The sequence below is a fragment of the Hylobates moloch genome, unplaced genomic scaffold, assembly GCF_009828535.3.
Source record: "Hylobates moloch isolate HMO894 unplaced genomic scaffold, HMol_V3 SCAFFOLD_12, whole genome shotgun sequence".
Classification (NCBI taxonomy): domain Eukaryota; kingdom Metazoa; phylum Chordata; class Mammalia; order Primates; family Hylobatidae; genus Hylobates; species Hylobates moloch.
Window position 1 is genome coordinate 45,369,429 of NW_026652287.1, and position 19,419 is coordinate 45,388,847.

The 19,419-nt window shown below is 42.5% G+C and overlaps 2 protein-coding genes across 2 annotated transcripts in view; both read right to left on the minus strand.

Moving 5' to 3' along the window:
* LOC116478503 (zinc finger protein 44) overlaps window positions 1–19,419 on the minus strand; it is a 96,218-nt gene that overhangs the window by 53,537 nt on the left and 23,262 nt on the right. The gene's annotated exons all lie outside the window — the stretch shown is intronic.
* Window positions 9,011–19,419, minus strand: part of LOC116478512 (zinc finger protein 563) — a 32,747-nt gene continuing 22,338 nt past the window's right edge. The window contains 4 exon segments of the mRNA XM_058425197.1: window positions 9,011–9,883; window positions 9,886–10,409; window positions 11,847–11,907; window positions 13,154–13,280. Coding sequence (XP_058281180.1) covers window positions 9,168–9,883; window positions 9,886–10,409; window positions 11,847–11,907; window positions 13,154–13,280 — 1,428 coding nt within the window. The 3' untranslated portion in view covers window positions 9,011–9,167.

The following is a 19,419-nucleotide window of genomic DNA, read 5'->3' on the forward strand; positions in this document are numbered from 1 at the left end:
AAAGTGTTTTAATCCATGGTTGTGCCTTATTGTTCCATTAAAATTGTATCTTCGATCCATCAATAAATACTTGTGGTTGAAACAAAAAAAAACACTATTCAACTTATGAACCTTTATGTGAAGCAAACTTGCAAAAATATCTCACATCAATTTTTGTATGAAAGTAAGAAGTAGGAATTCATAGTGTAGATTCATGTTAAGAATGAGGCACTGGTAAAGAGAAAGAGAATAGAGTTATACGTTTTCATTTCTTTCCTATTGCAAATTCTCTGGAGCATTATACATGTCTTAATTTTAATCAAATTTTCCTAAATTACTTATATTTATAGCATTTGTAGACAGCAGGGGTTGGGTCGAAGAAACTTCAATCCACCAAAGTTTGTATATATACATTCGTGGAGGTGACATTTAAGTCATTTCATTAGGAAACTCTTTTTTTTTTTTTTTTTTTTTTTTAAAGGGACTTGTTTTTTTCCCCCCCGCTAGAGTGCAGTGGCACTATCTCGGCTCACCACAACCTCCACCTCCCGGGTTCAAGCAATTCTCCTGCCTCAGCCTCCCGAGTAACCTCCCGAGTACAGGCACCCACTACTCCCCCCAGCTAATTTTTGTATTTTTAGTAGAGATGGGGTTTCACCATGTTGGCCAGGCTGGACTCAAACTCCTGACTTCATGATCTACCCACCTCGGCCTCCCAAAGTGTTGAGATTACAGGCGTTAGCCACCGTGCCTGGCCCATTAGGAAACTCTTAAAGTTGTCTGCAGATAGATACTGCACACGGAATTAGCCCTAGTCCTTGGAAAGTTATATGATTTTAATTCAATAGTGCATATTACTGTGAATACAGTATATGTTTCATCTCTAGGCAGGAAATAGAATCCACTAACAGTGTTAATAGTTTTGGAGTTTTGTGTTTTTGTTTCTGTTTTTTTTTTTTCAGACAGGGTCTCACTCTGTCACTCAGGCTAGAGTGCAGTGGTGCAATCTTGGCTCACTGCAGCATCGACTTCCCAGGCTCAAGCAATCCTCCCATGTCAGCCTCCTGAGTAGCTGGGACTACAGGAACACACCACCAAGCCTGGGTAATTTTTTGTATTTTTTGTAGAGATGCGGTTTTGCCATGTTGCCCAGGCTGGTCTCGAACTCCTGGGCTCAAGCAATCCATCCACCTCAGCCTCCCAAAGTGCTGGGATGACAGGCATGAGCCACCACACCTGGCCAACAGTGTTAATAGTTTTCCAGTTGTTTTGTCTTTAGTTTCCCAGGCAATGAATGCTATCACGGTCAAACACCATATTTGCTTCTTCTATCCCTTTCAACATATTGATCATTGCTTTTTTTTTGATATTAAGTAATAGAGGCTATTGTAATAAGTGATTGGAGTGAAACAGACATATTTGCTTTTGCTAGGTTCTGTTCCTGCTTTCACTGGGAAGCCCCTCACCCCGTCCCTCATCATGCTCTGCTCCAAAACACACCTTAACCAGAATCCAACAATGTTCATGTTCAAAATGAAAGACAAAACAAATATTTTCCTAGCTTAAAAATATGAACATTGAGAGAATTTTTCCTGGCACACCAGCCCTACAAGACCAAAGTTGCCAGGTGCAGTGGCTCACGTCTGTAATCTCAGCACTTTGGGAGGCCAAGGCTGGCGGATCACCAGAGGTCAGGAGTTTGAGAGCAGCCTGGCAAACATGGCAAAAAAAAAAAAATACAAAAATTAGCTGGGTGTGGTGGCACACGCCTGTAGTCCCAGATACTTGGGGGGCTGAGACAGGACAATCATTTGAACCCGGGAGGTGGAGGTTGCAGTGGGTCGAGATCAAGCCACTGCACTCCAGCCTGGGACAATAGAGGAAGACTCCATCTCAAAAAAAAAAAAAAAAAAATTACTGAGTCTGTCAAAATCCACAGGAAAAAGCAGAGAGCACCATGCAAGACTATATAAGTGGAAAAGACAAACAATATGTGTTTCTTCACCTTTCTCCTTGTTATGGATTTACAAGGCAATTGTGTAAAACAGTAAGTAGTAATGGATTGTTAGGCCTACAACATAGACAAATATAACATACATGTATTATAGTTATAAATAACACCATAGAAACTCAACTAAATGACTACTGATGGAAAAGTAATAATTATAAGAATATATTGTTGAATGTGGAACACTGAGTTGTTACATATGCAACAAAGTACCCCAGAAAGGCAAAAATAGAGCTATAGAGGATAAATATGTGTGTACATCACTGAAATTTAACCACATATTACTGGAGAACTGAGCCTGATTTTGATAACTAACATTTGCATGACAAACACTAGAGTAATCACTACAAAATCTTAGAACAAATGTAATGAAAAATAAATCATCCTACTTTGGAAAGATATACTGGGTGAAGGCAGAATTTACTGTGCTTCCTTAATTAAAAATTGACTTGGGCCAGGCGCAGTGGCTCACGCCTGTAATCCCAGCACTTTGGGAGGCCAAGGTGGGCGGATCATCTCAGGTCAGGAGTTTGAGACCAGCTTAGCCAACATGGTGAAACCCTGTCTCTACTAAAAAAATACAAAAATTAGCTGGGCGTGGTGGCACGCGCCTGTAATCCCAGCTACTCAGGAGGCTGAGGCAGGAGAAATGCTTGAACCCAAGAGGCAGAGGTTGCAGTGAGTCGAGATCACGCCACTGCACTCCAGCCTGGGCAACGAGAGTTAAACTCCATTTCAAAAACAAACAAACAAAAAATTGACTCTACATTCATTCCTTCTAAACTCTAACACAGGTAAAACCTCCAACACAGGTACATTCATTCCATAACATATGGGGAGAAGATTTCCCTCATTCATCTAATGTGGAAATTTCCATGTTATATCATACATTTCCACTTCAACCTTGACTCTACTACTAAAATCAGGAAATTATTGTGCATGTCATGATCTCTTTCTATCCATTTCTTCAACCTCTAACACAGGTACAGAATTACAGGTTAATCATCTCTTTTTCTGCATTGCGTTTTCTCAATTTTCCATTATTAGGGAGATCTTTTCCACTTTATTATTTTTAGTTTGTGCTACTTAACTTTCTCATATTTTGGAAGATTTAGTCAGGAACAAAACTTTTTAGTGGCTCAATTATGTGTTGGTTTTGTTTTTGTTTGTTTGTTTTTGAAACAGGGTCTCACTCTCTCACCCAGGCTGGAGTGCAGTGAAACAATCTCAGCTCACTGCAGCCTCCGCCCCCTGGGCTCAAACGATTCTCATGCCTTAGCCTCCTGAGCAGCTGGGACCACAGGCATGCGCCACCACACCCCGCTTTTTTTGTTTGTTTGTTTGAGACAGAGTCTCACTCTGTCGCCCAGGCTGGAGTGCAGTGGCACGATCTCAGCTCACTGCAAGCTCTGCCTCCCAGGTTCACGCCATTCTCTTGCCTCAGCCTCCTGAGTAGCTGGGACTACAGGTGCCCACCACCATGCCCGGCTAACTTTTTGTATTTTTTTTAGTAGAGACGGGGTTTCACCGTGTTGGCCAGGATGGTCTCGATCTCCTGACCTCGTGATCTGCCCACCTCGGCCTCCCAAAGTGCTGGGATTACAGGCGTGAGACACCACACCCGGCCTTTTTTTTTTTTTTTTGAGACAGAGTCTCGCTCTGTCACCCAGAGTGGAGTGCAGTGGCGCGATCTCAGCTCACTGCAAGCTCCACCTCCCGGGTTCAAGGGATTCTCCTGCCTCAGCCTCCTGAGTAGCTGGGATTACAGGCACCCGCCACCACACCTGGCTAATTTTTGGATTTTTAGTAGAGACAGGGTTTCGCCATGTTGGCCAGGCTGGTCTCGAACTCCTGACCTCGTGATCTGCCTGCCTCAGCTTCCCAAAGTGCTGGGATTACAGGTGTGAGCCACTGTGCCTAGCCATTTTTTTTTTTTTTTGGTAGAGACAGGTTTTCACCATGTTGCCCAGGCTGGTGTTGAATTCATGAACTCAAGCGATCCACCTGGCTTGGCCTCCCAAAGTGCTGGGATTACAGGCGTGGGCCACCACGCCTGGCCTCAATTATGTTTATGAATGTTGTGAAGTGGAAATTAATATTACCCCTTCAAATAAACAGGAAGGTGTTAGTGTACCACATGGGTCCAAAGTGAGTAAGGTTCAGATTGGGAACAAAGCTGTGTGGCAGTAGCTGACCTAAGCCTGGGATCAAATCTAAAGGTTGCCTGAGAGAAACAGGGACTGCGTAGGAACAGGTCTTCCATGAACACAGGAAAATGAACAAACTTAATGCTGCAGACAAGGAGGAATGTGACCCAGCGCTGCTTGGTAAGTTCATGGTCCAAGGGAGTCTTTGCACTTCTGTGGCTTTTTTTGAGATGGAGTCTCGCTCCTGTTGCCCAGGCTGGAGTGCAGTGGCAGGATCTCGGCTCACTGCAAACTCCACCTCCTGGGTTCACACCATTCTCCTGCCTCAGCCTCCCAAGTAGCTGGGATTACAGGCACCAACCACCACACCCAGCTAATTTTTTGTATTCTTTTAGTAGAGACGGGTTTCACCGTGTTAGCCAGGATGGTCTCGATCTCCTGACCTCGTGATCCGCCCGCCTCGGCCTCTCAAAGTGCTGGAATTACAGGCATGAGCCACCGTGCCCAGCCCACTTCTGTGGCTTTCCCCCATTTTCTCATGGTGCCAAAATTCACATAAGATAGAATTTACCTTAGCTGGGCATGGTGGCTCACACCTGTAATCCCAGCACTTTGGGAGGCCAAGGCAGGAGGATCACTGGGGTTCGAGACCAACCTGACCAATGTGGAGAAACCCTGTCTCTACTAAAAATACAAAATTAGCCGGGCGTGGTGGCACATGCTTGTAATCCCGGCTACTTGGGAGGCTGAGGAAGGAGAAATCACTTGAACCTGGGAGGCAGAGATTGCGGTGAGCCAAGATAGCGCCATTGCACTCCAGCCTGGGCAACAAGAGTGAAACTCCATCTCAAAAAAAAAAAAAATTTACAGGAAGGAGTTTCAGGCCAGCAAGGTCTGGCTTAGCTAGCTACACGATGCATTAGAGCTTCAAGAACTTGAAGAACATGGGGGAACTGGCCATGGCTGATGCAAAGGAAATATCAGCATTCCTAGAAAAGCTCATGAAACTCATAAAAAAAAAAGGGGGCTAACTTCCAGAGCAAATCCTCCATTGTAATGAATCAGGCATGTTCTGGAAGAGGATGCCCAATGGTACCTTCATCATAAGCGTATAAAGAAAGCCTTGGGGTTCATGACTTGGAAAGATTGCCTTACTGTGGTGCTACGTGGCAATGCAGCAGGTCATAAGATCAAACAAAACTCCTCTACTAAGTAAACAATCCCTGGGTCTTTGAAAACAAAAGCACAACTTGCCTGCCCGTGTCCTGACAAAAACACATGAAGACTTGGTTCTACCACTGCTTCATTCGTGATGTGAATGAATACCTTGAAAAGAAGGGGCTGCCACTCAAGGCCCTCCTCCTAATTGACAACACTCCTGGCATCTCTCATCTCTCTGTTATGCTGACAAAAATGGGGAGGTGATGTTCCTGCCCCCTAAAACTACATCACTGCTACAACTAAGTTAAAGCATCATCAAGTGCCTCAAGGCATCTTACACCCACTGGACTTTTGGAAGGATATATGCTGTCTTGATAATAACCCTCACCATATCACACAGGATTTATGGAAGAGCTTCCCAACTGCAGACACGATTGTGTTTATTGCGGAGGCTGTAGATGCCCTACAGCTCAAGACAGCCAAAGTGTGTTGGAAGCCATTATGGAGTGAGAAAGTCAATGATTTCAGGCACTTCTCCACTATTGATATGATAGTCAGAAATATCTTAAATGTTGTAAGGGAAGTTGGTGGGGAAGGCTATCTCTGACATGAGTGAAGACAATGTTGAGGAACACACAGAAGAGCAAAGAAGAAACCCTTACTAACAAGGAACTAGAAGATATGCTGAAATCCTCTATAGATGATGATGATGATGATGATGATGATGATGATGATGATGATGATGATGATGATGATGATGATATAGATTTACAAGAGGCAGTGCCGCCAGGCGCGGTGGCTCACCCCTGTAATTCTAACACTTTGGGAGGCCAAAGCAGGTGGATCATCTGAGGTCAGTAGTTCGAGACCAGCCTGGCCAACATGGTGAAACCCTGTCTCTACTAAAAATACAAAAATTAGCTGGGTGTGGTGGCGGGCACCTGTAATCCCAGCTACTTGGGAGGCTGAGGCACGAGAATCGCTTGAACCCAGGAGGCAGAGTTTGCAGTGAGCCGAGATCATGCGACTGCACTCCAGCCTGGGCCGCAGTGAGACTCAGTCTCAATAAATAAATAAATAGAAGAGGCAGTGCCATAAGTGGTGACTCATGCCTGTAATCCCATCATTCTGAGAGGCCAAGGCAGGTGGAGCACTTGAAGTCACAGGGAGTTCAAAACCAGCTTGGCAAACATGGCGAAACCCTGTCTCTACTAAAAATACAAAAATTAGCTGGGCGTGGTGGTGCACGCCTGTAATTCCAGCTACTTGGGTGGCTGAGGCAGGAGGATCACTTAAACCTGGGAGGTGGAGGCTGCAGTGAGCTGAGATTGCACCACTGCTCTTCAGCCTCGCCGACAGAAAAAAAAAAAAAAAAAAAGAAGCAGCAGTGCTATAGATTTTGATACTTGAAAAATCTGAAGGCTGGGTGTGGTGGCTCATGCCTGTAATCCTAGTAATTTGGGAGGCCAAGGCAAGCAGATCTCTTGAGTCCAGGAGTTCAAGACCTGCCTGGGAAACATGGTGAAACCTTGTCTCCACAAAAAACACAAAAAGTAGCCAGGCATGGTGATGTGTGCCTGTAATCCCAGCTACTTGGGAGGCTGAGGTAGGAAGATCACTTGAGCTCAGGAAGTTGAGGCTGCAGTGAGCCATGCACTCTAGGTGACACAGTGAGACCTTGTCTCAAAAAAAAAGAAAAAGAAAAAGAAAAATTGGAAGCAGTTTTAGGGCACCTACAGCTTCTGCAAGGTGCAAGTGTTAAAGATTATCATACTCAGTTAAGATCCTTCCATGGAACAAAGCCTCCATGTCACCCCAGAGATTACATGCTCACAAACATTGCAAAGTTTAAAAAAAAAAAAAAAAAAACTAGCTTCCTACAATGTTTCTAATTAAATATCTGCAAATATGAAGACAGACCCTTCAATGCTTAAAGATCTTCAGTCCTCAAGCTGAACAGATTCTGACATTAGTATTATTTAGACTGCTCCAAAAAGTCAGTATCTGCAGTCAGAATCTGGTTCTTCCAATGTAGTTGATCATGTTGACATCCTGTCAAGATTCAAGTTAGCCTGAGGTCTCACTGCTTATCTATGGTGTCACACATCTAGCTGACTCAACACATCACAACATTAGGCACGACATTGCAATAATCATCATTATACTTTTGTTGGGTGAATGTTAACACACTTTCAGGTCATTAAACAAAAGCAATCTATGAGTGTTGAAAGAAAGGATTTATAATGCTCTAGGTGACATGTATTATGTGGGTGGGTCTGTACTGAGTATGTGTAGGGTCTTTCTCATATCATGATTCACTAAACAATATAATAAAACAACTATTTACATAGCTTCTATGATGCACGATGTATTTTAACTAATCTACAGATGATTTAGAGTATACAGGAGGATGTGGGTAGGTTACATGCAAATATCTTTTGTTTTTTTTGTTTTTTTTTTTGAGACAGGGTCTCATTCTGTTGCCCATGCTAGAGTGCAGTGATGTGATTTTGACTCACCGCAACCTCAACCTCCCAGGCTCAAGCAATCCTCCCACCTCAGCTTCCCTAGTAGCTGGGACTACAGGTACATGTCACCACACCTGGCTAATTTGTATATCTTCTGTAGAGACAGAGTTTTGCCACATTACCCAGGCTGGCTTCTAACTCCTGGGCTCAAGTGATCCACCTGTCTTGGGCTCCTAAGGTGCTAGGATTACAGACGTGAGCAACTGTGTCTAACCCAAATATGTCTTTTCTTTCTTTCTTTTTCTTTTTTTTTTGGGGGGGGGAGGGTGTGTGACAGAGGTTTTGTTCTTGTTGCCCAGGCTGGAGTGCAGTGGCGCGATCTCTGCTCACCATAACCTCCGCCTCCCAGATTTAAGTGATTATCCTGCCTCAGCCTCCTGAGTAGCTGGGATTACAGGCATGTGCCATCACGCCAGGGTAATTTTGTGCCAAATATGTCATTTTTAAAAAAGGACTTGGCATGTGTCGATTTATGTATGCCCGGGGGGTGGTGGAACCAATCTCCTGCACATATTAGAGGATAACTGTATTTGAAAGAAACTGAGGCTGATTAAGGCTTTACTATGTGTTTACATTCATAGGGTTTATCTCCAATGATAATTATTTCTATCTGAAATGAAATAACATTAAAGAATATTTCCCTACACTTCACACATTTATAGAGTATAGTCCTTTTATGTCTATGCAAGGACCTGAGAGAACTCAATGCTTTTCTACATTTCTTACATTCATATGACTTCTCTCCAGAGTGAATCCTTTCATGTCCTTTTTTTTTTTTTTTTTTGACAGGGTCTGGCTCTGTCGCCCAGGCTGGAGTACAGTGCATCTTGGCTCACTGCAACCCCCACCCCTTGGGCTCAAGAGATCTTCCCACCTCAGCCTCCCAAGTAGCTGGGACTACAGGGGCATACCACCACACCTGCTAATTTTTCTATTTTTTGTAGAGACATGGTTTCACCATTTTGCCCAGGCAGGCCTCAAATTCCTGAGGTCACGATCTGCCCACCCTAAGTGCTGGGATTACAGGCGTGAGCCACTGTGCCCAGCCTCATGTACTTTTAAGTTACCAAAATGACTGAAGGCTTCCCTACATATTTTACACTCACAGAGTTTTTCTGCTCTGTGAGTTGTTTTATGTTGACAATGGTATTTAAAAAAAAATTGATCGCTTTCCCACATTCCTTACATTCTATAGCATCTCTCCAGTGTGAGTTATTTCATGATTTTGAAAGGAATAAAAATTATGAAAGGCTTTCCCACATTTACATTTATAGGGTTTCTGTCCCGTGTAAGTTTATTCATGATATCAAAGGGAACTGGAAATATAGAAGGCTTTATAATTGTTTACATCCATATTGTTTCTCTCCAGTGAGTCTTTTCATGTCTTTGACATACACTGGGATAAACAAAGGCTTTCCCACATACCTTGCATTTATTCGGCCCATCTCCCGTATGCATTACCATATGTCTTCAAAAGCTTGAGCTATGAGATAACGCTTTCCCACACTGCTTGCATTCATAGGGCTTCTCTCCACTGTGAGACTTTTCGTGTCTTTGACATACACTGGGATAAACAAAAGCTTTCCCACATATCTTGCATTTATGAGGTCCACCTCCAGTGTGCATTATCATGTGTCTTCGAAAGCTTGAGCTACGAGATAACGCTTTCCCACACTGCTTGCATTCATAGGGTTTCTCTCCAGTGTGAATTCGTTCATGATATCGAACTAAACTGGGACGATCAAAGCCTTTCCCACATATCTTACATTTATGAGGTCGATCTCCAGTGTGCCTTTTCATGTGTATCTGAAAGCTTCCAAGATGATGAAATGTTTTCCCGCATTGCTTACACTCATAGGGTTTCTCTGCACTGTGAGTGGTTTCATGTCTTCGAAGGGAACTGGAAACACTGAAGGCTTTCTCACACTGTTTACATGTATAGGGTTTCTCTCCAGTATGAGTTCTTTCATGTCTTATATAGGAACTGGAATCAGGCAAGGCTTTAGAACACTGCTTACATTCATACGGTTTCTCCCCAGTGTGCATTCTCTCATGTCTTAGGAACTGTAAAAACAAAAGGCTTTAGAACAGTGCTTACATTCATATGGTTTCTCTCCAGTGTGAGTTCTTTCATGCATACATAATAAACTGGGCCAAAAAAAAGCTTTCTCACACAACTTACATTTATAAGGTCTATTTCCACCTTGCACTACCATGTGTCTTCGAAGGTTTCTACGAGAACTGAAGGTTTTTCCACATTCCTTACACTCATAGCGTTTCTTTCCAGTGTGAGGCCTTCCACGCGACTGCAAGGAGTGATGGTAACTGAAGGCCTTCCCACGTTGTTTATGTGTATGTGGCTTCTCTCCATATTCCTGATACTCACGTGGTTTGTGTCCAGAATCAACTCTGATGTGGCTATTAAGGGATAAATGACCCATTATGACTTCTTCACACTCGGCGCTTTGACATGGATCTTCTCCAGGACAAATGCTGTTGTTCATAATACCATCTCGAATGAGGCTAAATGTTTCTCCACATTGACTACTGTCTTTACTTTCACTGAATCTCTCTACCATATGACATCTATAAAAAGTGAGAAGTATGTTACTAGTTGTTTCTAAATGATTTCTTATGGGTATTAATAAGTATCGGATGTACTTTTTTTTTTTTCCTGAGATGGAATCTTGCTCTGTCACCCAGGCTAGAGTGCAGTGGCACAGTCTGGGCTCACTGCAATCTCTCCCTCCGGGGTTCAAGCGATTGTCCTGCCTCAGCCTCCCAAGTAGCCGGGATTAGAGGCACACACCACCATGCCCAGCTAATTTTGTACTTTTAGTAGAGACAGGGTTTCGCCATGTTGGCCAGGCTGTTCTCGAACTCCTGACCTCATGATCCACCCCCTTTGGCCTCCCAAAGTGCTGGGATTACAGATGTGAGTCACTGCACCTGGCCAGATATACCTTTTTAACATTACCATGCAAAGTGTAGGCTTCATGCCCTGTTTGAACATGAATTAACTGAATGCTATGCAAGACAACCCAACACCAGCTGGGTTTTGGGGGTTTTTTTCTTTTATTTTTAATTAATTAATTTTTTGAAACAGGATTTTGATCTGTCACCCAGGCCGGACTGCAGTAGCAGAATGATGGTTCATGCAACCTTGACCTCCTGAACTCAAGTGATCTACCTACTTCAGCCTCATGAGTAGCTGGAACTATAGGTGTGCACCAACACACTTGGTTAATTTTTTTTTTTTTTTTTTGAGATGGAGTCTTGCTCTGTTGCCAGGCTGGAGTGCAGTAGCATGATCTTGGCTCACTGCAACCTTCGCCTCCTGGGTTCATGCAATTCTCCTGCCTCGGCCTCCCAAGCAGTTGGGGTTACAGGTGCACACCCCCATGCCCAGCTAACTTTTGTACTTTTGTAGAGACAGGGTTTCACTCTGTTGGCCAGGCTGTTCTCAAACTCCTGACCTCAAGTAATCCCCCCGCCTTGGCCTCCCAAAGTGCTGGGATTACAGGTGTGGGCCACCACGTCCAGCCTCATATGTAAATTCTTAGAATATGTTTTAGGAGGAAATTTTTTAAGAATAAATAAATTTAGGCTGGTGCAGTGACTCACACCTGTAATCCCAGCATTTGGGAAGGCCAAGGCAGGCAGATTGCTTGAGCCCAGGAATTCAAGACCAGCCTGGGAAACATGTCAAAACCCTGTCTCTACAAAAAATACAAAAATTAACCAGGTGTGGTGGCGTGCACGTGTAGTTCTGGCTACTCAGGAGGCTCTGGTGTGAGGGTCGCATGAACCTGGGAGGTCGAGGCTGCAGTAAGCCAAGATCATGCCACTGCACTCCAGCCTGGGCAACAGAGCAAGGCCCTGACTAAAAAAAAAAAAAATGATAATTTAAAATATGAAAAAATAAATTTAAGCTGGGCTTGTTCATATTGTTTGTTTTTAAAATTTCCTTTTATTCTGAGAATCACTTCAGAAACATAACTTTCTCCTGTGAGTGCAAATTACCTTAGATTTCTCCTAGGATTTTTGTATTGATCTTCAGTATTCTGGTCTTCCCATATCATTCCTAAAAGGTAGACCCAGAAAATCACTATAAATTATTAGAAAATTATATAAAACAGTAAGATTTTATGTATACTGCAATCATACATGATTCATTCATCAAACTACAGTTAATTCTGTACAGTTTGGGGGTGGAGGCAGAGTCTCACTCTGTTGCCCAGGCTGGAGTGCAGTGGCATGATCTCGGCTCACAGCAACCTCCACTTCCCGGGTTCAAGCAACTCTCCTGCCTCAGCCTCCTGAGTAGCTGGGACTACAGATGTGTGCCACCACAACCAGCTAATTTTTGTATTTTTATTGGAGATGGGGTTTCACCATGTTGGCCAGGCTGGTCTCGAACTCCTGACCTCAAGTGATCTGCCCACCTTGGCCTCCCAAAATGTTGGGATTACAGGCATGAGCCACCATACCCAGCCTTACAGTTGATTCTTGAACAACACATGTTTGAACTGCACAGCTCCACCTATATATGAATTTTCTTCAGTCTCTGCTACCCCTAAGACGCCAAGATCAATCCCTCCTCTTAGCCTTCTCAATGTAAAGACGAGGATAAAGACCTTTTAATCATCCACCTCCACTTAATGAATAGTAAATATAGTTTCTCTTCTTTATGATTTTCTTATCAATATTTTCTTTCTCTAGCTCACTTTATTGTGAGAATATAGTATGTAATACATGACTTACAATATATGGATTAATCAACTTTTTATTATTTTTATTTTATTATTTTATTTTTTTGAGATGGATTCTCGCTCTGTCACCCAGGCTGGACTGCAGTGGCGTGATCTCAGCTCACTGCGACCTCTGCCTCCTGGGCTCAAGTGATTCCGCTGCCTCAGCCTCCTGAGTAGCTGGGATTGCAGGCATGTGCCACCACGCCTGGCTAATTTTTGTATTTTTAGTAGAGACAGGCTTTCACCACGTTGGTCAGGCTGGTCTCGAACTCCTGACCTCATGATCCCGCCCACCTTGGCCTCCCAACGTGCTGGGATTACAGGTGTGAGCCACCATACCCAGCCAATCAACTGTTTATGTTACCAGTAAGGCTGCTGGTCAATGGCTGCTTAAGCTATGGTGGACAAAAAGTTAGATGAGGATGTACAACTTCTTTCAGGGCTGTCACCTCTGAATTCTGTGTTGTTCAAGAGTCCATCATATGCCCTTTCCATATTTCGAATCATTGAACAGCACTGATGACCATGAAACAAATGTCTGTAATTGATTAAGTGAAGACATAATATCATCCTTACTTATACAGTCCAGGTTCCTGATGGTTTCTTGCATCACATATCTATACAAATTCTTCTGTGATGGACCCAGCAAAGCCCATTCCTCCTGGGTGAAGTTCACAGCTACATCCTCGAAGTCCACTGCATCCTGAAACATTCCACATAGAGAGAGGAGAAAGGTTGAATGACAGTACTGAAAAACCTATACTCAATTCATAAACTTCATATGATGCTGTGCTTTCCAAGCATTTATTCAATGACATAGTAAACTCTCTCGTATTCTCTCTACACTTAGTTTCTCTCACACAGCCATTTTGATGGTAGAATTCAACATGTTTGGTAAAGTTACAGTTGAATAGGAACAGGTCTCTTCTTGGTGAGTTAAATGAGTCTTATTGCCTGCATCACCCTAATGTCTACCTCTGCAGTGGGTTGTAGTTCTTGTCAAAGTCCTACTGACAAAGTCCTACTACCTATTGTGCAGAAGAGAGCTACCATTAGCAGTCCTGAGACTACATGTCCTTACAGATTCTTATTCTGAAAGTTGGACCTTTTATGGTGTCCAGGAACTGGATTTAGGGAGTGCCCCACCAACGTAACTAATAACAGAGCTTGATTGTATCTAAACTGTTTGTGCAAAAAGTATATTATTTTTCTTAACTCCTATGTTCTGAGAGTTTAGAATCTTACAAACTCAGCAGAGGGAGTGTATGTGATCAGCCACTGCTGAGTTTGATGGTTGTCCCCTCCAAAACACATGTTGAAAGTAAATCTGCAAAGTGGGAGTAATAAAAGGTGGGGATTGAAAAGGTGATTGAGTCTTGAAGGTTCAGACCTCATGAATAGATTAATGTATTCATGGATCAATGGCTTAATGAATACATAAGTTATCTCAGGAAGGGGACTGGTGTCCTTATAAGATGGAAGAGACCCGAGTTAGGCACTCCGGCCCTTGCCATGTAATGCTTTTTGCCATCTTAAGAGTCCCCACCAGCAAGAAGGTTCTCATCAGATGCCCAGCCTTAACCTTGGACTTCCCAGCCTCCAGAACAGTAAAAAACAAATATTGTTCCTTATAAATTATCCAGGTTCAGATTATTCTTAAGCAACAAAAAACAGACCAAGCCAGCCACCAAAAAACACTATAGGCACTGGGTCTTTAATGAGAGAGCCTGGTAGATAAAAATTTCACATGTTTTTTTGCAACTCATTAGTTGGAGGATTCGGCACATCCTCTGGGATTACGCTAACAGAAAATCTGGAAGCTGGTAACTGGTTTCCTCTAGATCAAATGTAGTTAAGCATGACAAATAAATAATAAAAGATATTTCACCATCCCAATGGAAAATTTTTGAACATCTTATTGGGTAATGTCAAAGGAGAAGGAAAGAAGAGCAATGAGATAATGTATTATTAGAAAAGAACTCAATGTTATCTCTTATGAATATTTATAAAATTCCCTAAATAACTAAAATAGACTTAAATAACCAAAAATTACACTGCCAGCTGGGCACCATGGCTCATGCCTGTAATCTCAGTACTTTGAGAGGCCAGGGCAGATGGACCATTTGAGCCCAGGAGTTTGAGACCAGCCTGGGCAAAATGGCGAAACCCTCTCTCCGCAAAAAATACAAAAAAATTAGCTGGGCATGGTAGTGTGCCTGTAGTCCCAGCTAATGGGGAGGCTGAGGTGGGAGGATCACCTGAGCCCAGGACGTGAAGACCGTAGTGAACCATTATTGAGCCACTGCATTCCAGCATGGGCGATATTGTGAGACTCTGTCTCAAAAAAATAAATAAAATTAAATTATCAAATCTAATAGAAGTCACAAATGTCTAAAAATGCTAAAAAACCTTCTCACTGGATGGGCGCGGTGGCTCACACCTGTAATCCCAGCATTTTGGGTGGCCAAGGTGGGCGGATCACCTGAACTCGGGAGTTCAAGACCAGCCTGACCAACATCTTTACTAAACCCCATCTTTACTAAAAATACAAAATTATCCAGGCGTGATGGCGCATGCCTGTAATCCCAGCTACTCGGGAGGCTGAGGCGGGAGAATTGCTTGAACCCAGGAGGCAGAGGTTGCGGTGAGCCGAGATTGCGCTATCGCACTCCAGCTTGGTTGACAAGAGTGAAACTCCATCTCAAAAAAAAACCAAAAAACCCTCTCACCAACAAAGTGACAGCTTTGCAAAAACAGATAAAGGATATTGAAATTATAATATTCAGCACCCCATACCATTAATAAAGAGATAAACAAATAGATAAATAAAAGTGAAAAAATGGTAGAAAACCCTTGTGGAGCTTTTATTTGTCCTTGGCCCAATCACACCCCACCTCTGTGCCAGTCTTGAAGACAGCAGCCTGAGATCCCAGTGTGGAACTCTGGTCACTAATTCGAGAGAAAGCAGATCAGATGTTATTCACAAATTATTGCCTTTGTATTTTCCAATCATTCTGGGGATGATCGGAAGGTGTGAAACAAGGCTCTCTTTTCTATTTCATCTACAATGGAATCCAGTTAGGGTCAAACATAAGAAATGCTGAAAAATGGTGCAAAATATACAAATAGCCTGCAACTACTTGGGACAACAGATTGTAGTTAAGACATACATTAAGGCCAGGCGCGGTGGCTCATGCCTGTAATCCCAGCACTTTGGGAGGCCAAGGCGGGCAGATCATGAGGTCAGGAGTTTGAGACCAGTCTGGCCAACATAGTGAAACCCCGTCTCTACTAAAAATATAAAAATTAGCCACGCTTGGTGACACATGCCTGTAACCGAGTAGCTGAGGCAGGAGAATCGCTTGAACCTGGGAGGCAGAGGTTGTGGTGAGTCGAGATTGTGCCACTGCACTCCAGCCTGGGCAACAGAGCAAGACTCCGTCTCAAAAAAAAAAAAAAAAGACATATATTAGCCCACCTAAGTCTAAAAGGAAAAAACTGGAGAGAAAATTTCCTTCAGGAATTAGGGTATTCAAAAGCACCCATTATATTGGGGAACTGAGAGAGCCCCATGCACTCACAGGAAAGAACATATTTTCATAGAAGATGTGAGGAGACCCTTATTTTCAGCTCTGGCATGCATCTAGGTTTAGTAAAACAGAAAGTAAATGCTACAGCAGAGTTTTAAACAGCCTTGCTAAGTGTTCAAGGAATTGTTCCACAAGAGCCATCCACAAAGACTGGAAGAGGTCAGGTTTTTGTATGTTTCATCTTCCTTTTTACTTTTAGCTTGTAGCATTCAGGAAATCTCTATCAGAATACAAATAAACACAAGCTAAAGAACAGAGACTTCAGTGTGTACATCAGATAGGGAATAGAGTCTCTGCAAACACACTTTGAAAATGTTTCTAAACAAATGAATAGTTACAGCCTTCATCAAACAAGAACAGCAAACAATGAAGGGGACAGAATCTGATTTCCAGATGCAAATGTCTACTTTTCAATGCACACCAAATTAGGAAAAATAGAGAGAAACATGAAAATATGGGTCATCAATGGAAAAACCTGAACTGAGATAAACCATCTCTAAGAAACCTCAAACACTGGACTTCTTGAATGAATACAAACTTTAAAGCAACTGTCTTAAATATGTTCAATGAGATGAGGCAATAATGAAGAAAAAACTAAAAGAAAACCAGAAAATAAATTTAAAAAAATCAATAAAAATTAGAAATTGAGCATATAGAACTAATGCAGCTGCAAAGTACAACAACCAAAAGGAAGACTTCACTATAGATGTTCCACAGATGTGAACAACCAAAGAAAAAATCAGACGCCAGGTGCAGCAGCTCACACCTGTAATCCCAGCACTTTGGGAGGCCGAGGGGAGCGGATCACTTGAGGTCGGGAGTTCGAGACCAGCCTGGCCAACATGGTGAAACCTCGTCTCTACTAAACATACACAAATTAGCTAGGTGTGGTGGTGCATGCCTGTAATCCCAGCTACTCAGGAGGCTGAGGCAGGAGAATCGCTTGAACCTGGGAGGTGGAGGTTGCAGTGAGCCAAGATTGTGCCACTGCACTCCAGCATGGGCGACTGAGTGAGACTCTGTCTCAAAAAAAAAAAAAAATCAGCTAAAATCAAGATAAAACAATTGAATCTACCCATTCAGAGACGCAGGAAAGGTCAGGGGATGAAATGGAAAAAATGTGTGACTGGTATACCTGCCTTGCCAGTAACGTTAAAAGGAGTTTATTAGAGAAAAGAGAAATGATACAGGTTAGAAATTCACATCACATTAAATGAAGACATAAAAAAGATTTACTTTTCTTATACTTACTTGATCTAATAGATATAGGTTTGCTCAAAATAATAGTATCAACAATGTATTGGGTGTTATAGGTCACAATTGTGCAAATGAATGACAGTGATGATTTATGGAATGAAAGGAAGAAGTTTCAAACAGTTTATTATACCAGCACTACCCCTGAAGCCAGTATAGTGTTTATTGAAACTGCAGGTCCATTAGTTGTGAATGGTGTAATATGTACCCTATGGAATTCACTAAAAAAATTAAGAACCAAGTAGACATACTACACTAATAGGATAAGAAAATCATATTCTGCTCAACTAAAATGAAAGACGGAAATAGAGAGGTAGTTGAGCCAGGTGTGGTAGCTCACGCCTGTAATCCCAGTACTTTGGGAGGCTGAGGCAGGAGGATCACAAGGTCTGGGGTTCAAGACCAGCCTGGCCAACATGGTGAAACCTCGTCTTTACTAAAAATATAAAAATTAGCTGGGCATGGTGGCAGGCATCTGTAGTCCCAGCTACTCAGGAGGCTGAGGCAGGAGAATCGCTTGAACCCAGGAGACGGAGATTGCAGTAAGCCAAGATCGTACCACTGTATTCCAGCCTGGGCGACAGAGTGAGACTCCATCTCAAAAAAAAAGAAAGAAAAAGAAAAAAAGAGATAGTTGAAAAAACAGACAAGTGCAACAAATAGAAAACAGTAATATACATATACATATTAATTCAATTATGTCAATTACTACATTAAACGTGTATTATCTATATTTACCAGCAAAAAAGACAAGGAGTGGCAGAGTAGAATAAAAATACAAAGCCTAGCAATGTGTACATAAAAACGATTTTAAACAGAAAGACAGAGATATATTAAGTAGAGAAATACATGCCATTCTAGCCCTAATCAAAAGAAATATGAGACAGCTCTATTACATTCAGACAAATCGGGTTTTAGATTAAGGAAAATTATAAGGCATGGATAGTGATTTCAGAATGATAAGGAAAGTCAATCCTACAAGAAGACATAATAATCCTTAATATTTATGCCCATAAAATATAGGATCAAAATACATAAAGCAAAAAATTACAAAAACCACAAAGCAAAATACACACATCTACAATTATAGTTGGAGGGAAACAACTCATCTCTATCAATATTCACAGATCAGTTTGTCAGAAAATCACTAATGATATAGCTGAAATCAATAGCACTATTAATCAGCTGGATTTCATTGACACGTGTTTATAGAATCCTTCATTCAACACCAGCAGGGTATATATTCTTCTCAAGCCCACATGAAATATTCACCAAGATGCACAAAACTCTGAGCCATAACACACACTAGAAAAAATGTTTTAAAAGAAATTCTAGGCCAGGCATGGTGGCTCACACCTGTAATCCCACCACTTTGGGAGGCCAAAGTGGAAGGATTGCTTGAGGCCAGACTGAGCAACATAGTGAGACCTTGTCTCTATAAGAGTTTAAACATTAGCCAAGAGTGGTGGCATGCACCCAGATAATCTGAAACCTGAGGCAAGAAGATTGCTTGAGCCTAGGAGTTGGAGGCTGCATTGAGCTATGATCATGGCACTCCACACTCCAGCCTGTGTGACAGACCACCACCCTGTCTCTTAAAACAGAGAAAAGAGCTGGGTGCGGTGGCTCATGCCTGTAATCCCAGCACTTTGGGAGGCCAAGGAGGGCAGATCACCTGAGGTCGGGAGTTCGAGACCAGCCTGACCAACATGGAGAAACCCCGTGTCTACTAAAAATACAAATAGCCGGGCATGGTGGCACATGCCTGTAATCCCAGCTACTCAGGAGGCTGAGGCAGGAGAATCACTTGAACCCAGGAGGCAGAGGTTGCGGTGAGCCGAGATTGTGCCACTGCACTCCAGACTGGGCAACAAGAGTGAAACTCCGTCCCAAAATAAATAATAAATAAATAAATAAATTATATAAAATACGTAATCAGATTATAAACCAATAACTTAAATATAGTTGAAAAGTCTCAAAAAAGTGGAGATTTAAGCC